The 19,006-nt window shown below is 39.7% G+C and overlaps 1 protein-coding gene across 1 annotated transcript in view; it reads right to left on the bottom strand.

Moving 5' to 3' along the window:
- The window catches only part of CNTNAP5 (contactin associated protein family member 5), an 811,336-nt gene that overhangs the window by 625,525 nt on the left and 166,805 nt on the right, over window positions 1-19,006 (bottom strand). Inside the window, exon 2 of the mRNA XM_080798228.1 lies at window positions 15,095-15,199. Within this exon, the coding sequence (XP_080654354.1) occupies window positions 15,095-15,199 (105 nt within the window). The remainder of the gene's footprint in view (window positions 1-15,094; window positions 15,200-19,006) is intronic.

Here is a 19,006-nt window from a genome sequence, read left to right on the forward strand (position 1 = left end):
TAAAACAGAGGGACACTGTCTGGGTGATAATTGCCAAGAACTCTTTTCCTGCTGTTGAAGATGTTCCCTGCATTACAGCTAATAGACCAGGCATCCAGGGTTGCCATGGTTGCTATGGCAAACATTTTGTTCCTTGCACCAAACAATAAATGTGCTTTCAAAATGATGAGAGAAGCCTAAGATACTATTTGCAGCCACTCTAAACACATACCGTGCCCACACTCGCTTTCTGTTTCTGAGTTATTCTCTAAATTGGGGGTGTAACGGACACACAGATACCTGTGTCAAAGGTGTAAACTAAGGCAGTGCTGTCTGTAAATGTGGCTGAGGTATAAATGACTATGAACCGCAATTCCCATAATCCCTGTAGTTTAAATTTAAGAGAATTTAATAAAAAGTTAAGGGAAGATTTTAATTTTAGAGGAAAACTAACTTAACTTTAGATTTTAATATCATCTAGAATTTTCCAATAGTTTTCAAACATGGGATCCTGAATGATTTTCACGTTATATTTTAGCACAGCCCAAGCCCTGAACATTACATTTGCCTTATGTGACTTTTAGGAAGAGGGTGGGAAAAGGGGTTTATGGACTGAAAGCCAAGAGACCTGGTTCAAGATATTATTCTCCTCCCAAGGTTAGACTGGGTGAGAAATTCTCAAAGGGGTTCAGTCATCAGAAACTCCTTGAGGTGTTTGTGAAGATGATAGTACATGTTTTTGGGCCTTCTCCTTGATAACTTATTCTAGGGCCTAACCTGGGAATCCGATTTTTTAGGAAGTTGTTCCTGGCATGCTGAGTGGTTTGGGAAAAACTGGATGAGACCACCTCTACAAATTCAGTTCTAATATTTTACCATTAAGGATTGCTTTATTTATCTATGTAGTGGTCCAAAATAGCTTAATCCAACATGCTATTTTTGATGATCAGGAACAATAACAAAAAATAACTACCTGGAATTGCCTCTGGATCTAAAGATGGACACCCTTGTCTCATCTGTCCCCCAAGTCCCCACACCAAACACAGATGTGTAGTTAAACTCACACTTAACAATTGGCAAGGAAATCTGAAAAACTGTGAATTGAGAAATATCCACCTCAGCTCTTACTTGAATAGTTATTTACCCTCCCAGTTAACCCTTTTGCTCCTTCTCATCACACCTATCCTGCACGACCTTGGAGTGTTCATTCATACACACGATTAGCTGACATATGGTCCTTGCTAAGTGCTCAGCAACCCCCTGTGTACTTGGCACACATGGACTCAGTCATCGTCACAGTAGCTTTATATGATAGATATCATTACGCCCATTTTACAGGTGGTGATACTGAGGCCAGAAAGGTTGGACAGCTTTTCCAAGATCATACAACTAGTAAGTGGCAGAACAGGGGATTTGAAACCATAAAACCAGGACCCAGAGCCCAAACTTAACCACTCAGCAATACCGCCTCCAAACAGGATGGACAGAAAACCTTCCTTGTGCTTCTTTTTCTTTTCCAAAATAGCGATTCTCATAAGAAACATAATTTACACTTCAGATTTTGTTTTGAATATCTCACCTGATTTCCACAGCAATCAGCAATGTATTTTTAATTTCCATTTATGAAAGAATAAAGCAGCCCCAGAGGGTCAACCAACTAATGGTGGTGAGAGACTGTTCTCCAACCCAGTCCTTGTGATGTTTCATCCCTACCTGAGGTTCCAACAGGGACCAGGGTCTTCAAGCCTTAGAAATGATCCTTATGGAGAATTCTAAACAAGGTTTAAACTAGGACAAGACAAACAGATCTTCCGACTCCCAGCAGCAACCTCCTCAGTCCTTTATACCATGATGCTTATTCCTCTCTTCACATGCTAGGGAGGCTCTAAGCATGAAACAGAATAACTGGTAGAAAATGGAGAAATTCCTCAGTTTCTACATTTATTTCCACTTCTAACTCAGAAAAGGAAATGAGAGTTGACTGGTGTCACACACTGGAAATGAACACAAGATGGATTATATATAGCCCTCTGCTCAGCAAAATTTTACAACTATTGTTCAAAAAGAGTCCATTTAGTACAAGACCAACAGGAACTAAAATCATCACATACACACACATACACACAGCATTTTCACACCTACTCTGTTTGAAGCACACAGTCACTTTTAAAAGCCCTAAAATAATTCCTGCAAGGAATAGGTTCCTTAGGCACGTGCCTTCCCCCAGATTTACACAAGACTCTCAAAAGCTACAGGTACATTGTCACCAATGACTGGGAGGTGAGCTTGAATTATTGGTTGCATCATTAATTATTAAATATTTCATGCCCATATAAGCAAAGGTTCAAGATTTTTCAGGGACAAAACTACCTAGAGATGGTAATGAGAAAGGCAGAGACACTGTTCCATAAATATTTAATGTTATACAGTATGGGTAAGAGTGATAACAACATTCACAAACTTGCACACAGCACTCAGGAGGGCTTCCTACACCTCCATGTACAGAGATGTTATCATCCATTTATAGCAGGACCTGTAGCTGGGCAGGGATTTCTGAGGCTGGTGGGGATGTTGTCTGGAAGCCTGGGCATCATCGTCCTTCTGCTACTGGGCAAGTATGGTAGGACCTGGGCATTTCAGGCCAGCCCTGTCCAGGACTCCCTCACTTCTACCTGCGCATTTATTCAGGCACTGAAGAGCCTTTTGAAGATAAAGAAAGTGGGAACCTGGCCAAACACCCTGTGGGTTTCAAAACAGATAAAACCTGTAGGAAAACTCGATGTGTGGGGCACCTGGGTGGCTCAGTAGTTAGATGTCTGCCTTCAGCTCAGATCATGATCCCAGGGTTCTGGGATGGAGTCCCACATCGGGCTCCCTGCTCAGTGGGGAGCCTGCTTCTCTCTCTGCCTGCTGCTCCCCCTGTTTGTGCACTCTCTCTCGTGCTGTCTCTCTCTATCCAATAAATAGTAAATAAAATCTTAAAACAAAACAAAACAAAAACCCTGAAGTGGACTTATTGAGGCCAATTTGCAGAGAAGACCAAAGGAGATTATAAGAGGAGACTCAGGAAAGGAGGGGAGAGTCTGGGTCTGATTCAGATCCAGTCATAAATGAGGCTGCCTCAAGAGTAATGTTGGGGCAACAGTGGCTCTCTGTGTGTGACTTGGCTGGGTTCCCCAGAAGTCAATCATGAAACATGGATTGGAGTGTCAACAGTTTCTTTGGAAAATGACCCCAGGAAGTTGGGTTAGGCAGATGGAGCTGAGACAGGGAAGGAAGGAGAGCCAATCGTTGGCACATCAGCAAGCGAGCCTTCCTATGGATGAGCTTAATCCCATCAGTGCAGGATGCAACTTAGGGTTCTATTACCAGACTGTGTTATCATAAATCATAAATATAACAACTCAGTCCCATACTGCTTGAAAATAACAGCAGGGGGAGAGAGAGACTTCAGAGAAAAGAAGGTGTAGGTGTTGGGGTTGAAAGTGGTAATGTTGGGGGGAGATCCTAAGGTCTCCTAAGTGTTCTCCTGTGGTCTTCCTTAGCTGATGGATTCATCCTCCAACTGTGGATGCAGGCTGACAACTAGAACTGTCTGTCCCCTTCTCCAGAGATCTACCATTAGCCAAACAGAAGTGTGCTTGCCCAGGAAGCTGCCACTTCCTGGTCTCATCTCAGCCAGTGATGGACTGCTGCACAGTTCCTAAAGTCAATCCCGTTGTCTCAAGACGTGGCTGATACTTGTGGTGCAATCTGTGGTCCAGAACCTCCTCCTGGCATTAGAAGAAGCAAGGCTTCCGTTGAGACCACGTTTCTTGCTAGCTTTCCCCTCTCCTTCCCTCACAACCTGTCTCCAGAAGTCACTCCCCCACAAATAATTTGAATCAGAAGTCCCATGACAGGCCAGCTTCTAATATGTCCTTGTACTGGAAGTGGGGAGGTCCATGAGATATGGGCTCCAACAACACTTGCTATAGTGTGTACACTTGTACACACACCCATGTGACTGTGTTTATCGGAGAGAGCTGTGTTTTATTCTGAAGGGTTCTAGTGCTCTTTACTCAGATAGCTGTGGTGTCCTACAGTGAGTACCTCCCTTGTGAAGAGTGTAGCCATTAAGGACCTCATTGATCAAAAAAGTACATCAAGCTGAGCATTTCACAGTTCAGAAGTTATACAGGAAGTGAGAGAAATCAGCAGGAGGGCATTTGGGGCTTGGAAATTTTGGAGGTCAGTCCCAAGGAGGATATCTCACATTTATGCCCCTTGCAGGCCAAGGATTGATTCACATACACATAAAAACACTCAGGTGAGAAGGTCGTGTATATAAAACGTGAAAAGACTGCAGAACTATGCTGTTCAAGGTGGTAGCCACTAACCACATGTAGCTCTTTAAATTTGAATTAGCTTGTCTTAAACTTTTGGTTCTGAAGTAGCCTTAGCCACATTTCCATAGCCACATGTAGCTAGTGGCTACCTTTTTAGAAAGCACAGCTAAAGAATATCCCATCCTTGCAGAACTTTCTATTGTCTAGTACTGCTCTAGAATTTCTCTTATAAAATGGTCGAAGCTGAGTTCTATTTAATTTGTCAGATCAATACAATTTAACTCTACGCATCGGTACTCAGGCCTGGGGGCGCTTTTAGTGGATTATTTATTCCTCATTTAATGGATATATAATTATTGAATTCCATCCATGAGCAAAGCAATATAAAAGATTGAGGAGCAAGAGAAGACACTCTTCCTATTTAGGCATATAGAGAAAAAAGTGACACTCCCAAGATTTTTGAAGGGAAAACAGAGCCATGGAATTGAAAGTCATTTAAACCTGCAAATCTAATATTGTTGGCATTACCACTTAAAACTTCTCTCTCCATGAACAGCATACTTTTTGCACAGTTCACATATTACATTTATCTTGGCTTCCTGGGGCAGTTTTGTTTGAAAGACAGTGCCCAGTCTAAATCTGGTGCTTGAGTTTAAAGAGTTACTTTCGACTCTGTGACTTTGGGCAAGTAATTTCTCTACTTCTATAAAAATAATATAGTTCAGTGTCCACTCTAGCAAGAATCAAGGATCAAGATAATATTTGTCTACTCATAGGTTTTATGACATAGACCCCCAAATGGTTAAATACAAATGTATTTAATTGTTACTTCAAAAAGCTTCATTTTGGGTTCCAAAAACTAATTATGGCATCAGTTCAACCCATTAGGAAATTACTCCTTTGGCTGGAATATGTGCTGTGTAACCCTCCAAAATCGTGGAGATACAGCTCAAGATACACACACACACACACACACACACACACACACACACAAACACAGGAGAGAGAAGAAACCTCATTAATTATTCTCTCACTCCCTATCAGATTATTAGTCTAAAGCCAGTGAAGGTAATTCCACCACCCTTGACAATGATTGGGTCCAGGAGTGGACATATGATCAGATTATGGCTAAATGGACAGAGAAAAACTGCTGGTGATGTGAAAGCTGAGTGGTTGGGAAGACTTGGGTCCTGGAAGTGTCTCACAGCTCTACTCCATGGTTCTCAAACCTGAGCATATCAGAACCAGTCGAGGGACTTGGAAAAACAGAGGTTCTTAGGTCCCACTGCCAGAGTTCCTGGTCCAGCAGGTCCGGGTTAAGTCCAGACAATCTACATTTTTTAACAAGTTCTGAGGTGATATTCAGCATGCCACTGTTCTGAAGAATTGAATTTGATGGCTTAAAAGCAAGCATTAGGACTCCATGCTTTCTGTTTCCCAGAATGTTGTTGAATTTGGCTGAGATGGGGGTGGGCGTATTATTATCTGGAGAAAGATGTGGGCTGTGAGGATGGCATTGCTGAACTGAATCCACCAGCCCTGGAGCCTGGTGCTCACTGAGGATTTCCTTTGATGTAGGGTAATATGTATTCCTTTTTTTTTTTTTTAGTAGAATAAAACACAGATACAGAAAAACCTCACAAACCCAATATTTAGCTTAATAAACTACTCCAAGGTGAACTCCCTTGCAACTACCATGCTGTTCAAGAAACAAAAGTACGGACACCTCTCAACCTCCATGCACCTAACTTCGATTACTTAATATTTTTTTCACATTACTGAGGTTTTTCTTCCAAGCTAGCAAGTTTTCTGTTACTTGCACACAAATTTACCCTAACAGAGATATCTCAGGGATAATACCGATTGCTCTGAATATTTTTGTGGAAGGGATTGATTAGAAGCAAGTCCTTAGCAAACAAATGACATGGATTCTCTTATAAAATCTGGACTTTTATCAAACATGTACATTGATTAGCAAAATAAAGTCCAGACACAAGTAAGTGATTGCATAGACAAGTCTAAGAGAAGTGTAGTTTGAGACTCTCAAAAGGGGCCCCAGGACAGTCACCACCACAGAATATGGAGCATCCCAACAGGAATCCTGGAGAAAGATGAACTGCTTGTTTATATTTACTCTTGTTTTCTGGTTTCTTGAGGTTGGTTATATGTTACCATTTTCACTCCATATGGTGGATTCAATAACCCTTAACTCATCTTCTTAATGGCATTTAGACAATGTCTTTTTTTTTTTTTAAGATTTTATTTATTTATTTGTCAGAGAGAGGGAGAGAGAGAGTAAAAGCACAACCAGGAGGAGGGGCAGGCAGAGGGAGAAGCAGGCTCTTTACTGAGCAAGAAGCCTGATGCAAGACCTGATCCCAGGACCCTGGGATCATGACCTGAGCCAAAGCAGGTCAACTGAGCCACCCAGGCATCCCATTTCCACAATGTCTTAAGTGAGAAGTTTCTAGATAGATTTTAAACAAAGGAATTGAGTGGACTCTATCTAACCATTCCAGGTTAAACAAAGCAAAAATATCCACTATACAATATGCTATTCAAATACAACTTATTTCCATCTGTGTGTGACCTTCATTGCAAATACAGTGGTAAACTGTCATCACTAAACAAATGTATGTCATTAATTACCCTGCTCTTAGTTGCATTACTGTATTTTTAAGTTACAATGCTTTAAGTTAAATTCAGTGAACTGGCAAACTGAAGACCTTGTCTCTTTGCAAAGTATTAGTGGTATCAGATAGGTGATTGCTTGAGCTAGCATTTTACAGAGTGCTACTTAGAAATAATCTCAGCTTGGCATTTCAAAGGAAGTGACTGGCTATCAGAAGCAAAGTAAAGCGTCAATTACGTGGGTTTATCTATCACTCTCAATTTGCTGAATGTTGATGTTTAGAAGCTCTTAAGAATTGTATTATTAGGGAGCAAAAGTGTTCATGGTTCTTCCTCTCTTAAAATCATTGTGTTTTGCAGTTATCTTGGCTGAATAGAGAGAGGGTCGTCACATTCGATTTGTCTACATTGAAACAGGGTCCCAAGGCTCCTGTTAAATACCAGAAGTTTCTATTCTGTATCTCTCAATGATCTATTGCTGTCTTAGTCAGAGAAGAGGCCTAGGGCATTGTTTAAATATCTAGGTCAAGGTTAATTTTGCCCACAGGTCTATTAGGCCATAGTGTGATTTCAGGGGCATGGAGGAGGCACAGGTGTCCATATCTCTCTTTCTCTCTTGATGCCTGAAAATCCAGTCTTTGTGGTTAAAATACTGGCAATACTACCTGAAATGCCAAAATGACCTGAAAGGGGTGAATGTTATACTAACCCCACCTTTACTCAGGATCTCAAATCAACATGAATAAAGATGTTAGTTAACTAGGGATAGACAGAATTAGATTCAATTCTGAGTAATTAGCTGCCTATCCTAAAAATCAGTGACTTAACCTCTCTGAGTCTATTTCCTCATTCTTAAAAATGTGAATGATACCAACTGTCTTAGAGTACTGATATGATGATACAAATAGAGTTTAAGTTTCTACTTCTTGGTTTCAAGCATTGTTTCTTATTCATAATAACTTGGATAACTTTGATTTTCTCCCATCCCCCAGCACCCACCTCTGAGATCCTGAGCTGAAAAAGGCATAGAGTTTAAGAATTGAAGAGACATATGATCAGAAGTCTGTGTAAATGCAACTCTGGCTAAAGCGCAGGTTCTGATCAGATGTTTGGGGGCGGAGGCTCAGATTCTGCATTTCTAACAAGCTCCCAGGTGATGCCCCAGGATGCACAGAGTCCACACGTATTTCAAATATCGAGGAGAGCATAAGGTCACAAAGTAAAGCACAGAATTGACTCTGGTCATGCTGGGGGTGGAGGCAGTGAGAGCAGGATTTTAAAAAAAAGGAAAACTGAAAAGAAGGAAAGAACCCTTCAAGTGGAGGAGAAGAAATGCAGCGCCGAGTTCTGCCCGTCTCACCGTCTTTTTAAACAGATTAGATGATATCCGTATCACGTCTGGCTCGATCAATTCAGGTGGGAGACTGGTGCTGTCATTTGCAAGCAGGCATCATGGTGCTGCCTGTGAAATCGGATCCTCAGGACTGTCTGGAACAGGTCCCCAGATAGCTGATATCACTGTAATTGTGAGAACCCTGATGCCTGAATCGCTCTGAATCCATTTCTCCTTATAGAAGGACCCGTGACACCAAACCGAAAACCAACTTCCAAAGACCCTCAGGGGTCCTTAGGGTTTGGCAACCAGTGTTGCCCAAGGAGAAAATAAAAAGTGTGCATGGAATCTGTGCTAAATGGGGGCAAGGGTTTTGAGCCTCTTCACGGGTCCACGAGCCCAGGAAGTTAAAAAGGCCTTGACATAAAAAATCAGATTCTCCATGGCAACAAAATTGTCATGCTAGAAACATACCATCTCAACTTACACAGGCAAGCATCTCAAAAATATATCAAGTGAGGAAGAGAGATTAAAATTTCAAGGAATAAATGGTAAAGGTAATTGTTTGCAAAACTGTGTATGGGGGGAAAGAGCGATAGGGAAAGAAAAATACAAACCTCTCCTCTCATGGGGCCAGAGATGTCTATTCATATTTGCCTTTTAATCATATAAAGTAACTTAAAACCTTCTCACTCTGGATCAGGTCGAAGCCACAGCTGAGCAGCTTCCCACCGTGCACCCAGCACTGCACTTTCTGCTGACAGGAAGAGCTTCTCCAAGCCCAGCTGACTTTAAAGCCCGGATCAAAAGCTTTCTTTCCACAAAACAAATCACACTGGACAAAGTTAGATGCCTCCTAAGCCAAAATTGTATAGCTTGACTTGGTAACGTAATAGTGATCTGACCTCCCGCTTAATATATTTTGTCAGTTTTTTTTAAGCAATTAGTTCTCTCTCTTTCTCTCTTTTTTTGCTTTTTCTTTCTTTGTGTATGGATGAGAGAGGGCTGAAGGATGTGTGGAGGGAGAGAACAAAAGCTCTATTTGGCAAATCCCTTCCCTAGACGAGAGAGCGGTGTCAACACTCTTGCAGCGGGCGCTCACCACCCAGTCTCCCTCCCAGTTTGGTGGGTTGCCCAGATTTTGGCTTCCACCACAGTAACTCAGGGCAAAGGTTGTTTCCAAGGGCATGTCTTTTCTCGGAAAGATTCCTTTGTCACTGACAGAACTCATGACATCTGCTTCACTCAGGGTCTGAGAGTACTCATCAGCACACTTTCCTGTAGTCTTCTTTTGAACTTTTGAATTGATCCCTGCTTCCGACATGACAAACTTAACAGCAGGGCAGCATTTCCCCCTGTGTATAGGTCAGAGATGTGCGTGCTTGAGTTCTGAGCACACATGAGAGGTAAAGTGGTCCTCATTACTATGTTCAGTGTATGCCAAAGGTGTATGTGGTTGCCCGGAGTTGGCAGTTTTAAATGGTGCTCAGGACTTGCAGACAAGTTGCTCTTTGGGAAATAGCTCAACAGTGAATAGCTATGAGAACGTTGTTGAGCACACTCCATATGAGAGAGACATAGCTTCATGGAAGTCAAGATTTTTACAAGCTGGATTTCATCTTGGGTGGCCTACCAGGAAGATTCTTTATAAACGTATAGAAATCTGAATGAGGCAGAGTAGAAGGAATTCATGAAATACAATGATAAGTGAATGAATGAATGAATAAGCGAATGAATGAATGGAGTATGTTAAGAAAAAAAATATCCAGAAATTGGGGCATCTGGGTGCCTCAGTCAGTTAAGCGTCTGCCTTCGACTCAGGCCATGATCTTGGCGTCCTGGGATCAAGCCCTGTTTCTGGTCTCTGCTCAGCAGGGAGCCTGCTTCTTCCTCTCTCTTTGCCCACCCCCACCCCTCATGCTCTCTCTCTCTCTCTCTCAAATAAATAAAATCTTTTAAAAATGAATGAATTAATTAATTAATAAAACATACATGGAGAATTCAAATTAAAACCAAGATGCTCTTTGAAATCTCCAGTATATCTGAATGTATCCTAGGTTTCAAACCATGCAGAACAGTTTGCCTTTCTGGGCATATTTGATGTTTTTCTTCTTTTAAAATAAAAGAGAAGTTTTAAAGAACGACATGAAGAAAGGAGTGTTTATTAGATAAAGATATATAATACTTCTAGGCTTTTTCAGTGGACAGACAGCATGTAAGTCTGTTTTTACAGGAGAAAAAAGTCATTACCATACTAACATTTCCAAACTAAACAAAAATTAGTTTTCTCAACTTTCAGATTTCTATATTTAGAAAATTCATGACAACAATCTATTCTTAATAATATTAACATAACTTATGTTTTATTATAATGCATGCTATATATTTATATATTCTGTATAAGTAGTATATGTGTGTGCATATGTACACGTACATATTACTATATGTGTGTATATGCATATATGTATATATATCCTAATATATGGGGGTTTGTATGTGTGTGTGTGTGTGTGTGTGTGTGTATCTCCAACCCTGCATATATTCACCTCTTTCTCTATATTCGACTCGGTGTGTATGTGTGTGTGTGTGTGTGTGTGTATGTATAACTATATACATCTATATTAGCTCTCTATCCTATTTTTATATATATATATATATATGCATGCACATTGTGTTTTATATAAAGATAATGACATCAATATTATCACTAACAAAAATGGTAGCTATTAATTACTTATCTGCTAATTTATATTATCCATGTAAACTCTTTATGAATAGGATTTGTGCCTGTTTTTACCACTATGTGCTACAGTTCTAACAGAGTGCCTAGTACATAGTAGGTGCTCAATGAATATTAATAGAAGAATTTTGTTCTTTGTAAATTCATTCGACTTATCAGTTTGGAACTCTTGTTGTATTTTAGAATCAACCGGAAATCTTGTGTTTATTTACTTTTGTCAATATCCACCTTTGGGCCCCATTTCTGACAATTAATTCAGAATATCTGAGGTATGAGCTCAGGCAGTGTTACTTATAAACCTATCAAATGATTCAAATGATTCAAATGTATAGCTCGTGGATGAGAACCAGTGATTGAACCTCTCCTTGAGGCTGTGTTAAATTCCCCCTGAGGGCAATGATTGGACCCAGGGAATGCAGGGGAGTCTCCCAGCCCTGGCGGTTGTGCTAGAGGATGACTTCTAGGCCAACATGTCTCAGCTTTCTGAGACTGAATCTCCTGCATGGCCGTGCTGATGTAAACTCTAGTTGAGAGGAGAAAGAGAGCAACATCCTCTCTATACACACTCATGCTGTTCTTGGTCTCCGGCACACAGATTCTCTAGTGAGCAGGATAATTATAATAAACTGGAGCAGAGACAACTGTGCTCTGTCAATATCTGTCCACTAGAGGACAAGCTGGCATATGATCAGACTCACAGCTTCCCCAGAAACTGCCCAGGTGCTACTAGGCAGTAATGACTTTTTGCCACTGTAGAGTTGGATGGGATTGGAACAAACTCTGGCCCTGGATGTCCCATCGGAAACACGTGTTAAAATCTTCCAAGCTGTGTTTCTTCCTGAACTGGCAAGTAGACCTCCATGCTCTGGTCCAGCTCTCTACCGTGCAGGGAGAGGTATCTTTTGAATGTGAAATTCTTCCTCAATCTGCATATAATATGTCAAGGCAGGCATTACTGTTCCACTTTACAGATAAAGAACTAAGGTCAAGAGCAGAGAGGTGACTGGTAGGTGAACACAGAGCTTGTAAGTAAATGCCGTGGGCAGCACTGGAACTCTGGATAATTTGTTTCCAAGTCTCCTTCTAATAATATTTTTTTACATTTTTTAATTGTGTTATTTTAGTCACCATAAAATACCTCATTAGTTTTTGATGTAGTGTTCCAAGATTCATTGTTTAAGTACAACACCCAGTGCTCCATGCAATACATACCCTCCTTAATACCCACTACCAGGCTCACCCATCCCCCACCCCCTCCCCTCGAAAACCCTCAGTTTGTTTCTCAGAGTTCACAGTCTCTCATGATTCGTCTCCCCCTCCGATGTCCCCAATTCACTTTTCCTTTCCTTCTCCTAATGTCCTCCATGTTATTCCTCATGTTCCACAAGTAAGTGAAATCATATGATAATTAATTCTCTCTGCTTGACATATTTCACTCAGCATACTCTCCTCCAGTTCATCATAATTAGCCACCAGGGAAATCCAGATCAAAACCACATTGAAATGCCACCTTACACCAGTTAGAATGACAAAGATTAACAGGCAGGAAACAACAAACGTTGGAGAGGATGTGGAGAAACCCTCTTACACTGTTGGTGGGAATGCAAGTTGGTGCAGTGCAGCCACTTTGGAAAACAGTGTGGAGATTCCTCAAAAAATTAAAAATAGACCTACCCTATGACCCGGCAATTGCACTAATATAGCCCTTTTAAACCTTTGTTAGTGAACCAATTAGCTCATGGGGTGATTAGGGGCTAAACCTATGTTTTGAATGACTTGGATTTGAATCAAAGCATCTCCCCTTAGTAACTGTGATTTTAAGCAAGTTATACAACTTTTCTGAGCCTTAGGAGCCCTATCTGAAAGGTAATACTACTTATCTTACAGTATCTTTCTGAAGAAAAAATACCTTAATATAGGTGAAATGCTTTATGAAATTCTTATTAATACACAATTGTTATTAATAGTTTCCTGCTGGCTCATTCATTATTTATTCTTTTTTCCTTTAGAATAGCATTCTTGGGGAACCCGAGTGGCTCAGTGGGTTGAGCCTCTGTTTTCAGCTCATGTCATGATCTCAGGGTCCTGGGATCAAGCCCCACATTGGGCTCTCTGCTCAATAGGGAGCCTGCTTCTCTCTCTCTGCCTGCTTACTTGTGATCTCTCTCTGTCAAATAAATAAATAAAATCTTAAAAAAAAATAAGAATAGAATTCTGTTTTAAAATTTATTTACTTTTTTAACTTAAATTCAGTTTAATTAACATGTAGTATATTATGTTTTAGGGGTAGAATTTAGTGATTCAGCAATTGCATATAACACCTTACATTACGTGCCCTTCTTAATGCCCCTCATCCAGTCACCCCATCCACACCCACCTCCCCTCCAGCAACCCTCGATTTGTTTTCTTAGTTAAGAATTTCTTATAGCAGGGCGCCTGGGTGGCTCAGTGGGTTGAGTCACTGCCTTCGGCTCAGGTCATGATCTCAGGGTCCTGGGATCGAGTCCCGCATCGGGCTCTTTGCTCAGCAGGGAGCCTGCTTCTCTCTCTCTCTCTCTCTCTCTGCCTGCCTCTCTGCCTACTTGTGATCTCCTCTGTCAAATAAATAAATAAAATCTTAAAAAAAAAAAGAATTGCATAAAGAGTTTCTTATAGCATTCTTAAACTCCTTTCTTTTTTTAAAAATTTTTAAGAGATTATTTATTTATTTATTTGACAGAGAGAGAAAGAGATCACAAGTAGGCAGAGAGGCAGGCAGAGAGAGAGGGGGAAGCAGGCTCCCGACCCAGCAGAGAGCCTGATGTGGGGCTTGATCCCAGGACCCTAGGATCATTACCAGAGCCGAAGGCAGAGGCTTAACTACCTGAGCCACCCAGGCACTCCCTTAAACTCCTTTCTTAACAAGACCATATAACTTGCTAACTTAAATTACTGATCCCATTATAACAGAATACCTGTAAAATATAGTACAAAAGAGATACCAAATGTACAAACAAAAATTAAAAATCATTCTTATGAATAATGAAAATTCAAAAGTATAAATTAAAATGTCAACAAGTTAAAACAATAAAATTTGACAAGTTAAATCATTCTGCACATTATATCCATAATACAATCACCAATTATAACTTATTCCAGAAAGCAAATGTGGGCCAATATTTGAAATTTTACTAATATGATGTGCCTCATATTATGAATGAGAAGATATAATTAGGAATAATTAATATGAACTCTAACAGATCAGAATATTTCTTGAAGTTGCATGTACATTTTTTCTCAATTTGAGAAAGAGTTTATAATGTTCTCTAGTGAGGTAAAAACATATAAATATTATCAAGATGTTAATAATCTTTAAAAAGTAAAAAAATAAATTTTAACAATCTTTAAAAATTAAAAAATCAATTACATAGCTATATATATATATATATATTTAAATGAACATATATATCATAAAAATTAACCAAATCTGACTAAAATATATCTATCTAGATACCCAACATTATGTTAAAGACCTTTTGCCTTAGAGATCAGATAAGTGTTTCCTGCTATTACTTCCATCATACATGGTAAAGATACACAACCCAACATTTAACCATAGTTATCTCTAGCTGGTAAGCTTGCAAGTTATTTGTATTTTCTTACTTTTATTTAGTAGTACTATATATTTTTAAAATTAGCGACATCTATTTTATTGTAAAATTTGAAGTTATTGAAGGGACTATATCGGTAGATTTAATTCACGTTTATTATAAACATGCTTCAGTAATAATATATTTTGTTAGCTATTTATGTTAGATATATGAAATATAAAAAGAAAGCAATTAAAAAAAACCCTTAATTTCACTAAGGCCTCTCATAATAATCAAGAATAGTGTGGGTTGGGGAGATAAGAATTGGCATAGTTTGATATCCATTATGCACAGGGAAACAGGGTTTAATTCCATTTTAACCCTCTTTTCCCATTCTTCTTCTGAACAATACTCTTGGATATGATCCCAGTGAATGAAATTGCTCTCTTTCTTCCATTTCCCCACATTGTGCTTAGTCAGCACTTGCCTTCAGAGTTTCAGTCACCTTACTCACCAACTCTTCGGTTGAGTTGAGCTGGGCTGTGAGTACCCGTGAGGTCTGAGGAACTGGAAAAAGCCATTGGAGAGAGTAGGGATGCTAATGGGTCATCACAGTTGTCTATAAAGATAAGAAAGAAAGAAAGCAAATTCCATTAGCAAGATATAGCCTGTAAAGAGAGGAATGATGGCATTAGCCATTATCATTTACTAACTACTGCTCTGAAGAAGGCCAGTATGACTCATTTCCATGGGCTATTTCATTGACTCCTCACAGTCCTTCACAGTTGCAGACACTGACTTTCAGAGATGTTAAGAAGTTTGTCCAAGATCACAACACCAGAAAATGGTGTGGCCAGAAATCTCACTGATTTATCTATCATCTGCTCCTTTAATCAACCACTTGAACAAAGCCTCAAGTTACAGCTATTGAGCTTATTCTAGAAGGAAGGAGACTACTGAAGGGAAGATAAAATTGTTTACTTGCTCTCACATCTTCAGTCCCTGAGGAGTCCTGCCATAGTCCTATCTAGAGGGATAGAATGATTTAGAATGTCTTACTCCTAGTTGTGCGAAACTGTTTAGAAAATGAAAGACTAATTCTAATAATTAATTTCTTTCTGTTTCACAAAGTGAAGGAGAATAGCCCCCAATCTTGTACAATCTTGAATCTGATACTTACTTCAGAAGCAGCCCTTCCAGCCCACCCTAATGTGACAGGTAGGCTTTCTAAATTTTCTTTGATGCTGTCCAAATGTGGAACAGGGTGGGGCCATGGGGAGATGTGATCTTGGCAACACAGACCTGTTCTTCCAGACTGACCATGCAATCTCATGCCCAGGACCCTGTTCTCTGCAGAGCAAACTGGTCATATAAATGTTCTGTAATCATTCATTTATTGGTTTGCATCTTACACTAAATGGCACACACTTTGTGGGACTTTAGCAAATAATCTGATACATAGTAAGCCTTCAGTAAAGGTTTGTTGAAAGAAATGGGTGGTCATGGGAGAAAGGAAGGAAGGAAGGGAGGGAGGGAAAAAGGACAGAATTAGTTCACACAACAGTACCAACATGTTTTTCCTATTTTTCCATTCTGTACACAATTGGCTTTTCAGAACACTGCAAAATGATGCCATTGAATCTAGACATACTCATTCAAACATGACTTTATGTCATTTAATTTGAAGGCAAACTTTGTGTATTAAAGGTTCTCAAAAAAAGCGAGTCTTTTTTTTTTTTTTAATGTACATTGGATAGGAGTGTTTGTTTATCTAGAAAATTCTTAGAGAGGACTATTTCATCTAACTCCAGGAAAATTAATGAGAAACATAAGGATTAAATTTTTGTTTCTTAAATGTGTTAAAAAAAATCAACTGGCAAAGTGTATTTTGAGTTTTTCCCCAAACACAAATGTTTGAAAAATATTTTGAGGTACTTGACAAACACAAAACAGAGCCAGATCTTCACTAAGGAGGAATGACATAAAAATCACAGCAAGGACACCTCTGCAGTTATGGTCATTCTGCAAATAGAAAGCAGAACTCAGGGCTGCTTTATTCCAGGCATAAGATGCAGGTGCAGGGAGGTGCATACACACTTCTAATATGTTAATTTGGAAACGCAGATTGGTTACACTATTTATATATTAGCAAACAATTTTGATGTGATGCAAATCTTACATTTGCCTATACCTATCTCATCATCAGAAAACATTAGGTAAATACAGGAAACAATTCAGTGGAACTGACCCCCACGAAAATACAATATACCCGTACACATGCACACATCAAACACCACACAACATCATACTTCAAAGCTATGCTACGAGCCACACCTGTCTGCAACTGTAGTTAAACCATCCTCCAACTTCAGGTAACACTCCTCGCACTACTTCTCAATAGCTAAGAACCCTTCTGACACCCACTTCCACAAGCACATTGAAGCTTTTTTAAAGTGCCATGTTTATACATTTATACATTTAAGTATTCCTTAAACATACAGCATGTACAATGCCATGTTACCATTTTTATTGGGTTCTTAGGATTTTTCAATATGTTGCCAATGACATGTTTGAGTTTTGTGCCCCGAACCCCATGTTTCCCTTAAAGTAGGAATAGAAGCGACTTAACCATTTCAATTTAATTCGGTCCAAAAAATATTTATAAGGACATACTTTATTCTTGAACTTGAACAAGCATTGAAGAGAGAGTTGAATAAAATTTAATCTTAGACCTCACAGAGGTCAGAGACCATTGAGAAATAGAAAGAGTAGATAGATAGGTAGATAGATAGATAGATGATAGATAAAACTGATGAGAAAATTTAAGGGAATTTCACCAAGGTTACACCCAAGCCAGTAAAATGGGGACCCAACTATATAGACATCCAGGCAAATGATCTGCTCTGTCTCTTCCAGACCTATGCAGTCTCCTCTTTCACAAATTGCTGGCCACAGGGAGAGGTTAGCTTCCAAAGCTTCCTGGTCTTGTGACCCCGACTGCCATTTTCCCCAATGGCCATTTCCTCTTCTGAATTGTGCCTTCCTTGTATCTCAGTTTGTGGGGTCAGTGTTTCCACTTGGAAGATTAGCAACCTTTGTCATAAACAGTCTTTGCTAAAGGGAAGGTCCAGAGGAGATTGTTCAGGATTCCTCTCATCACGGACCTTGTGCATTGCAAGAGTGGCTTTTAGAGAACATGGCTGAACTTTTGTTCTATCCTTAAAAATGAAAATAATGGGAAAATTTCAAATCAGAAAAGAAGAAAGACCTCTCCTCCGCAGCCAGTACATAGCTCCCTTTGCCTTCTTTATGTCACCTAAATTGAGAATAGACCAGGCCTCTAATCAAATTAACCCTGGTCACTGGGAATTAAGAATTTGTCCATGTAGCCATTCTAAATCCAAAAGTGTGTATTATTTTTAGACATGTGTCCTATTCTTAAAGCAGAAGAGAGATGATCTAGCATACATGAGAACAGTTTATATATGTTTTAATTCATGATTTGGGGCAGTCAGGGATAGTGGAAATTATCAGGAAGGCTAGAGCTAAGAGTTCGTCATTCTAATTTGGTTTCTTCTCTTGCCTTGGTGACTCCAGTTAATACATTCAAATATACTAAAGCAGCAACTTCTTTGTCTTCAAAATCAAGAGAGTCATCTCTGACATATCTAGCCAGAGCACCATCTTAGAACAGAACGAGAAATACGGGAAAATATGGGAGAAACCCCCTTTAAAGGATAAAGCATAAAATGAAACCAGGAAGCACTATATGGATTGTCTGTAATATTTGCAGTAATCAAAAACAACCATTCTAACAATTTTATTTTTGAGACATTGTATGTCACAATACCTGCTCAATAATTGATGTCACCGATAACTCTTTTGCACTAAATGTTGACAAAGGGTCAGATGAGAAGGAGAATATGAAATGGAGGGGGAAAGAGGGTGTAAAGAATCACCAGAGAGTGAGAACAACATTGCATGGGGCAGTCCTCCCTCTCTGTGGATCGGCAGCCTTGCAGAGCCTGGGCCAACATCACACCAAACACATGGCTGGAAAGGAAAGAAACAAAGCACCATCTGCTCTACCACTCCTGCAGGCTTTAAATAAGCAAACCCATGTTGTCACTACATTTTAGGCACCACTCACATCTCTGCTTTCTGACAGTGTGTCTGCACAATGCTAAATCCATCAGTCAGTTCCTCCAAAAGTACGGTGGATGTTTATCTGTATTTACATGAGGAGAGAAGAGAGGGTGAATAAAACCAGGTGGGCAGAGAGATGTTTGAAGTTTGGGGAAAATATTCCAAAGGACTAAAGTCAGACTTTCAAGAGAACACATAACCTGAGATAGACCTTCATAATTTTACTAGAATATCATTTTGCACACTTAATGGATGCATTGGCATAGTAGAATGTTTTTCA

Source organism: Martes martes (genome assembly GCF_963455335.1).
Source record: "Martes martes genome assembly, chromosome: 3".
Lineage (NCBI taxonomy): Eukaryota > Metazoa > Chordata > Mammalia > Carnivora > Mustelidae > Martes > Martes martes.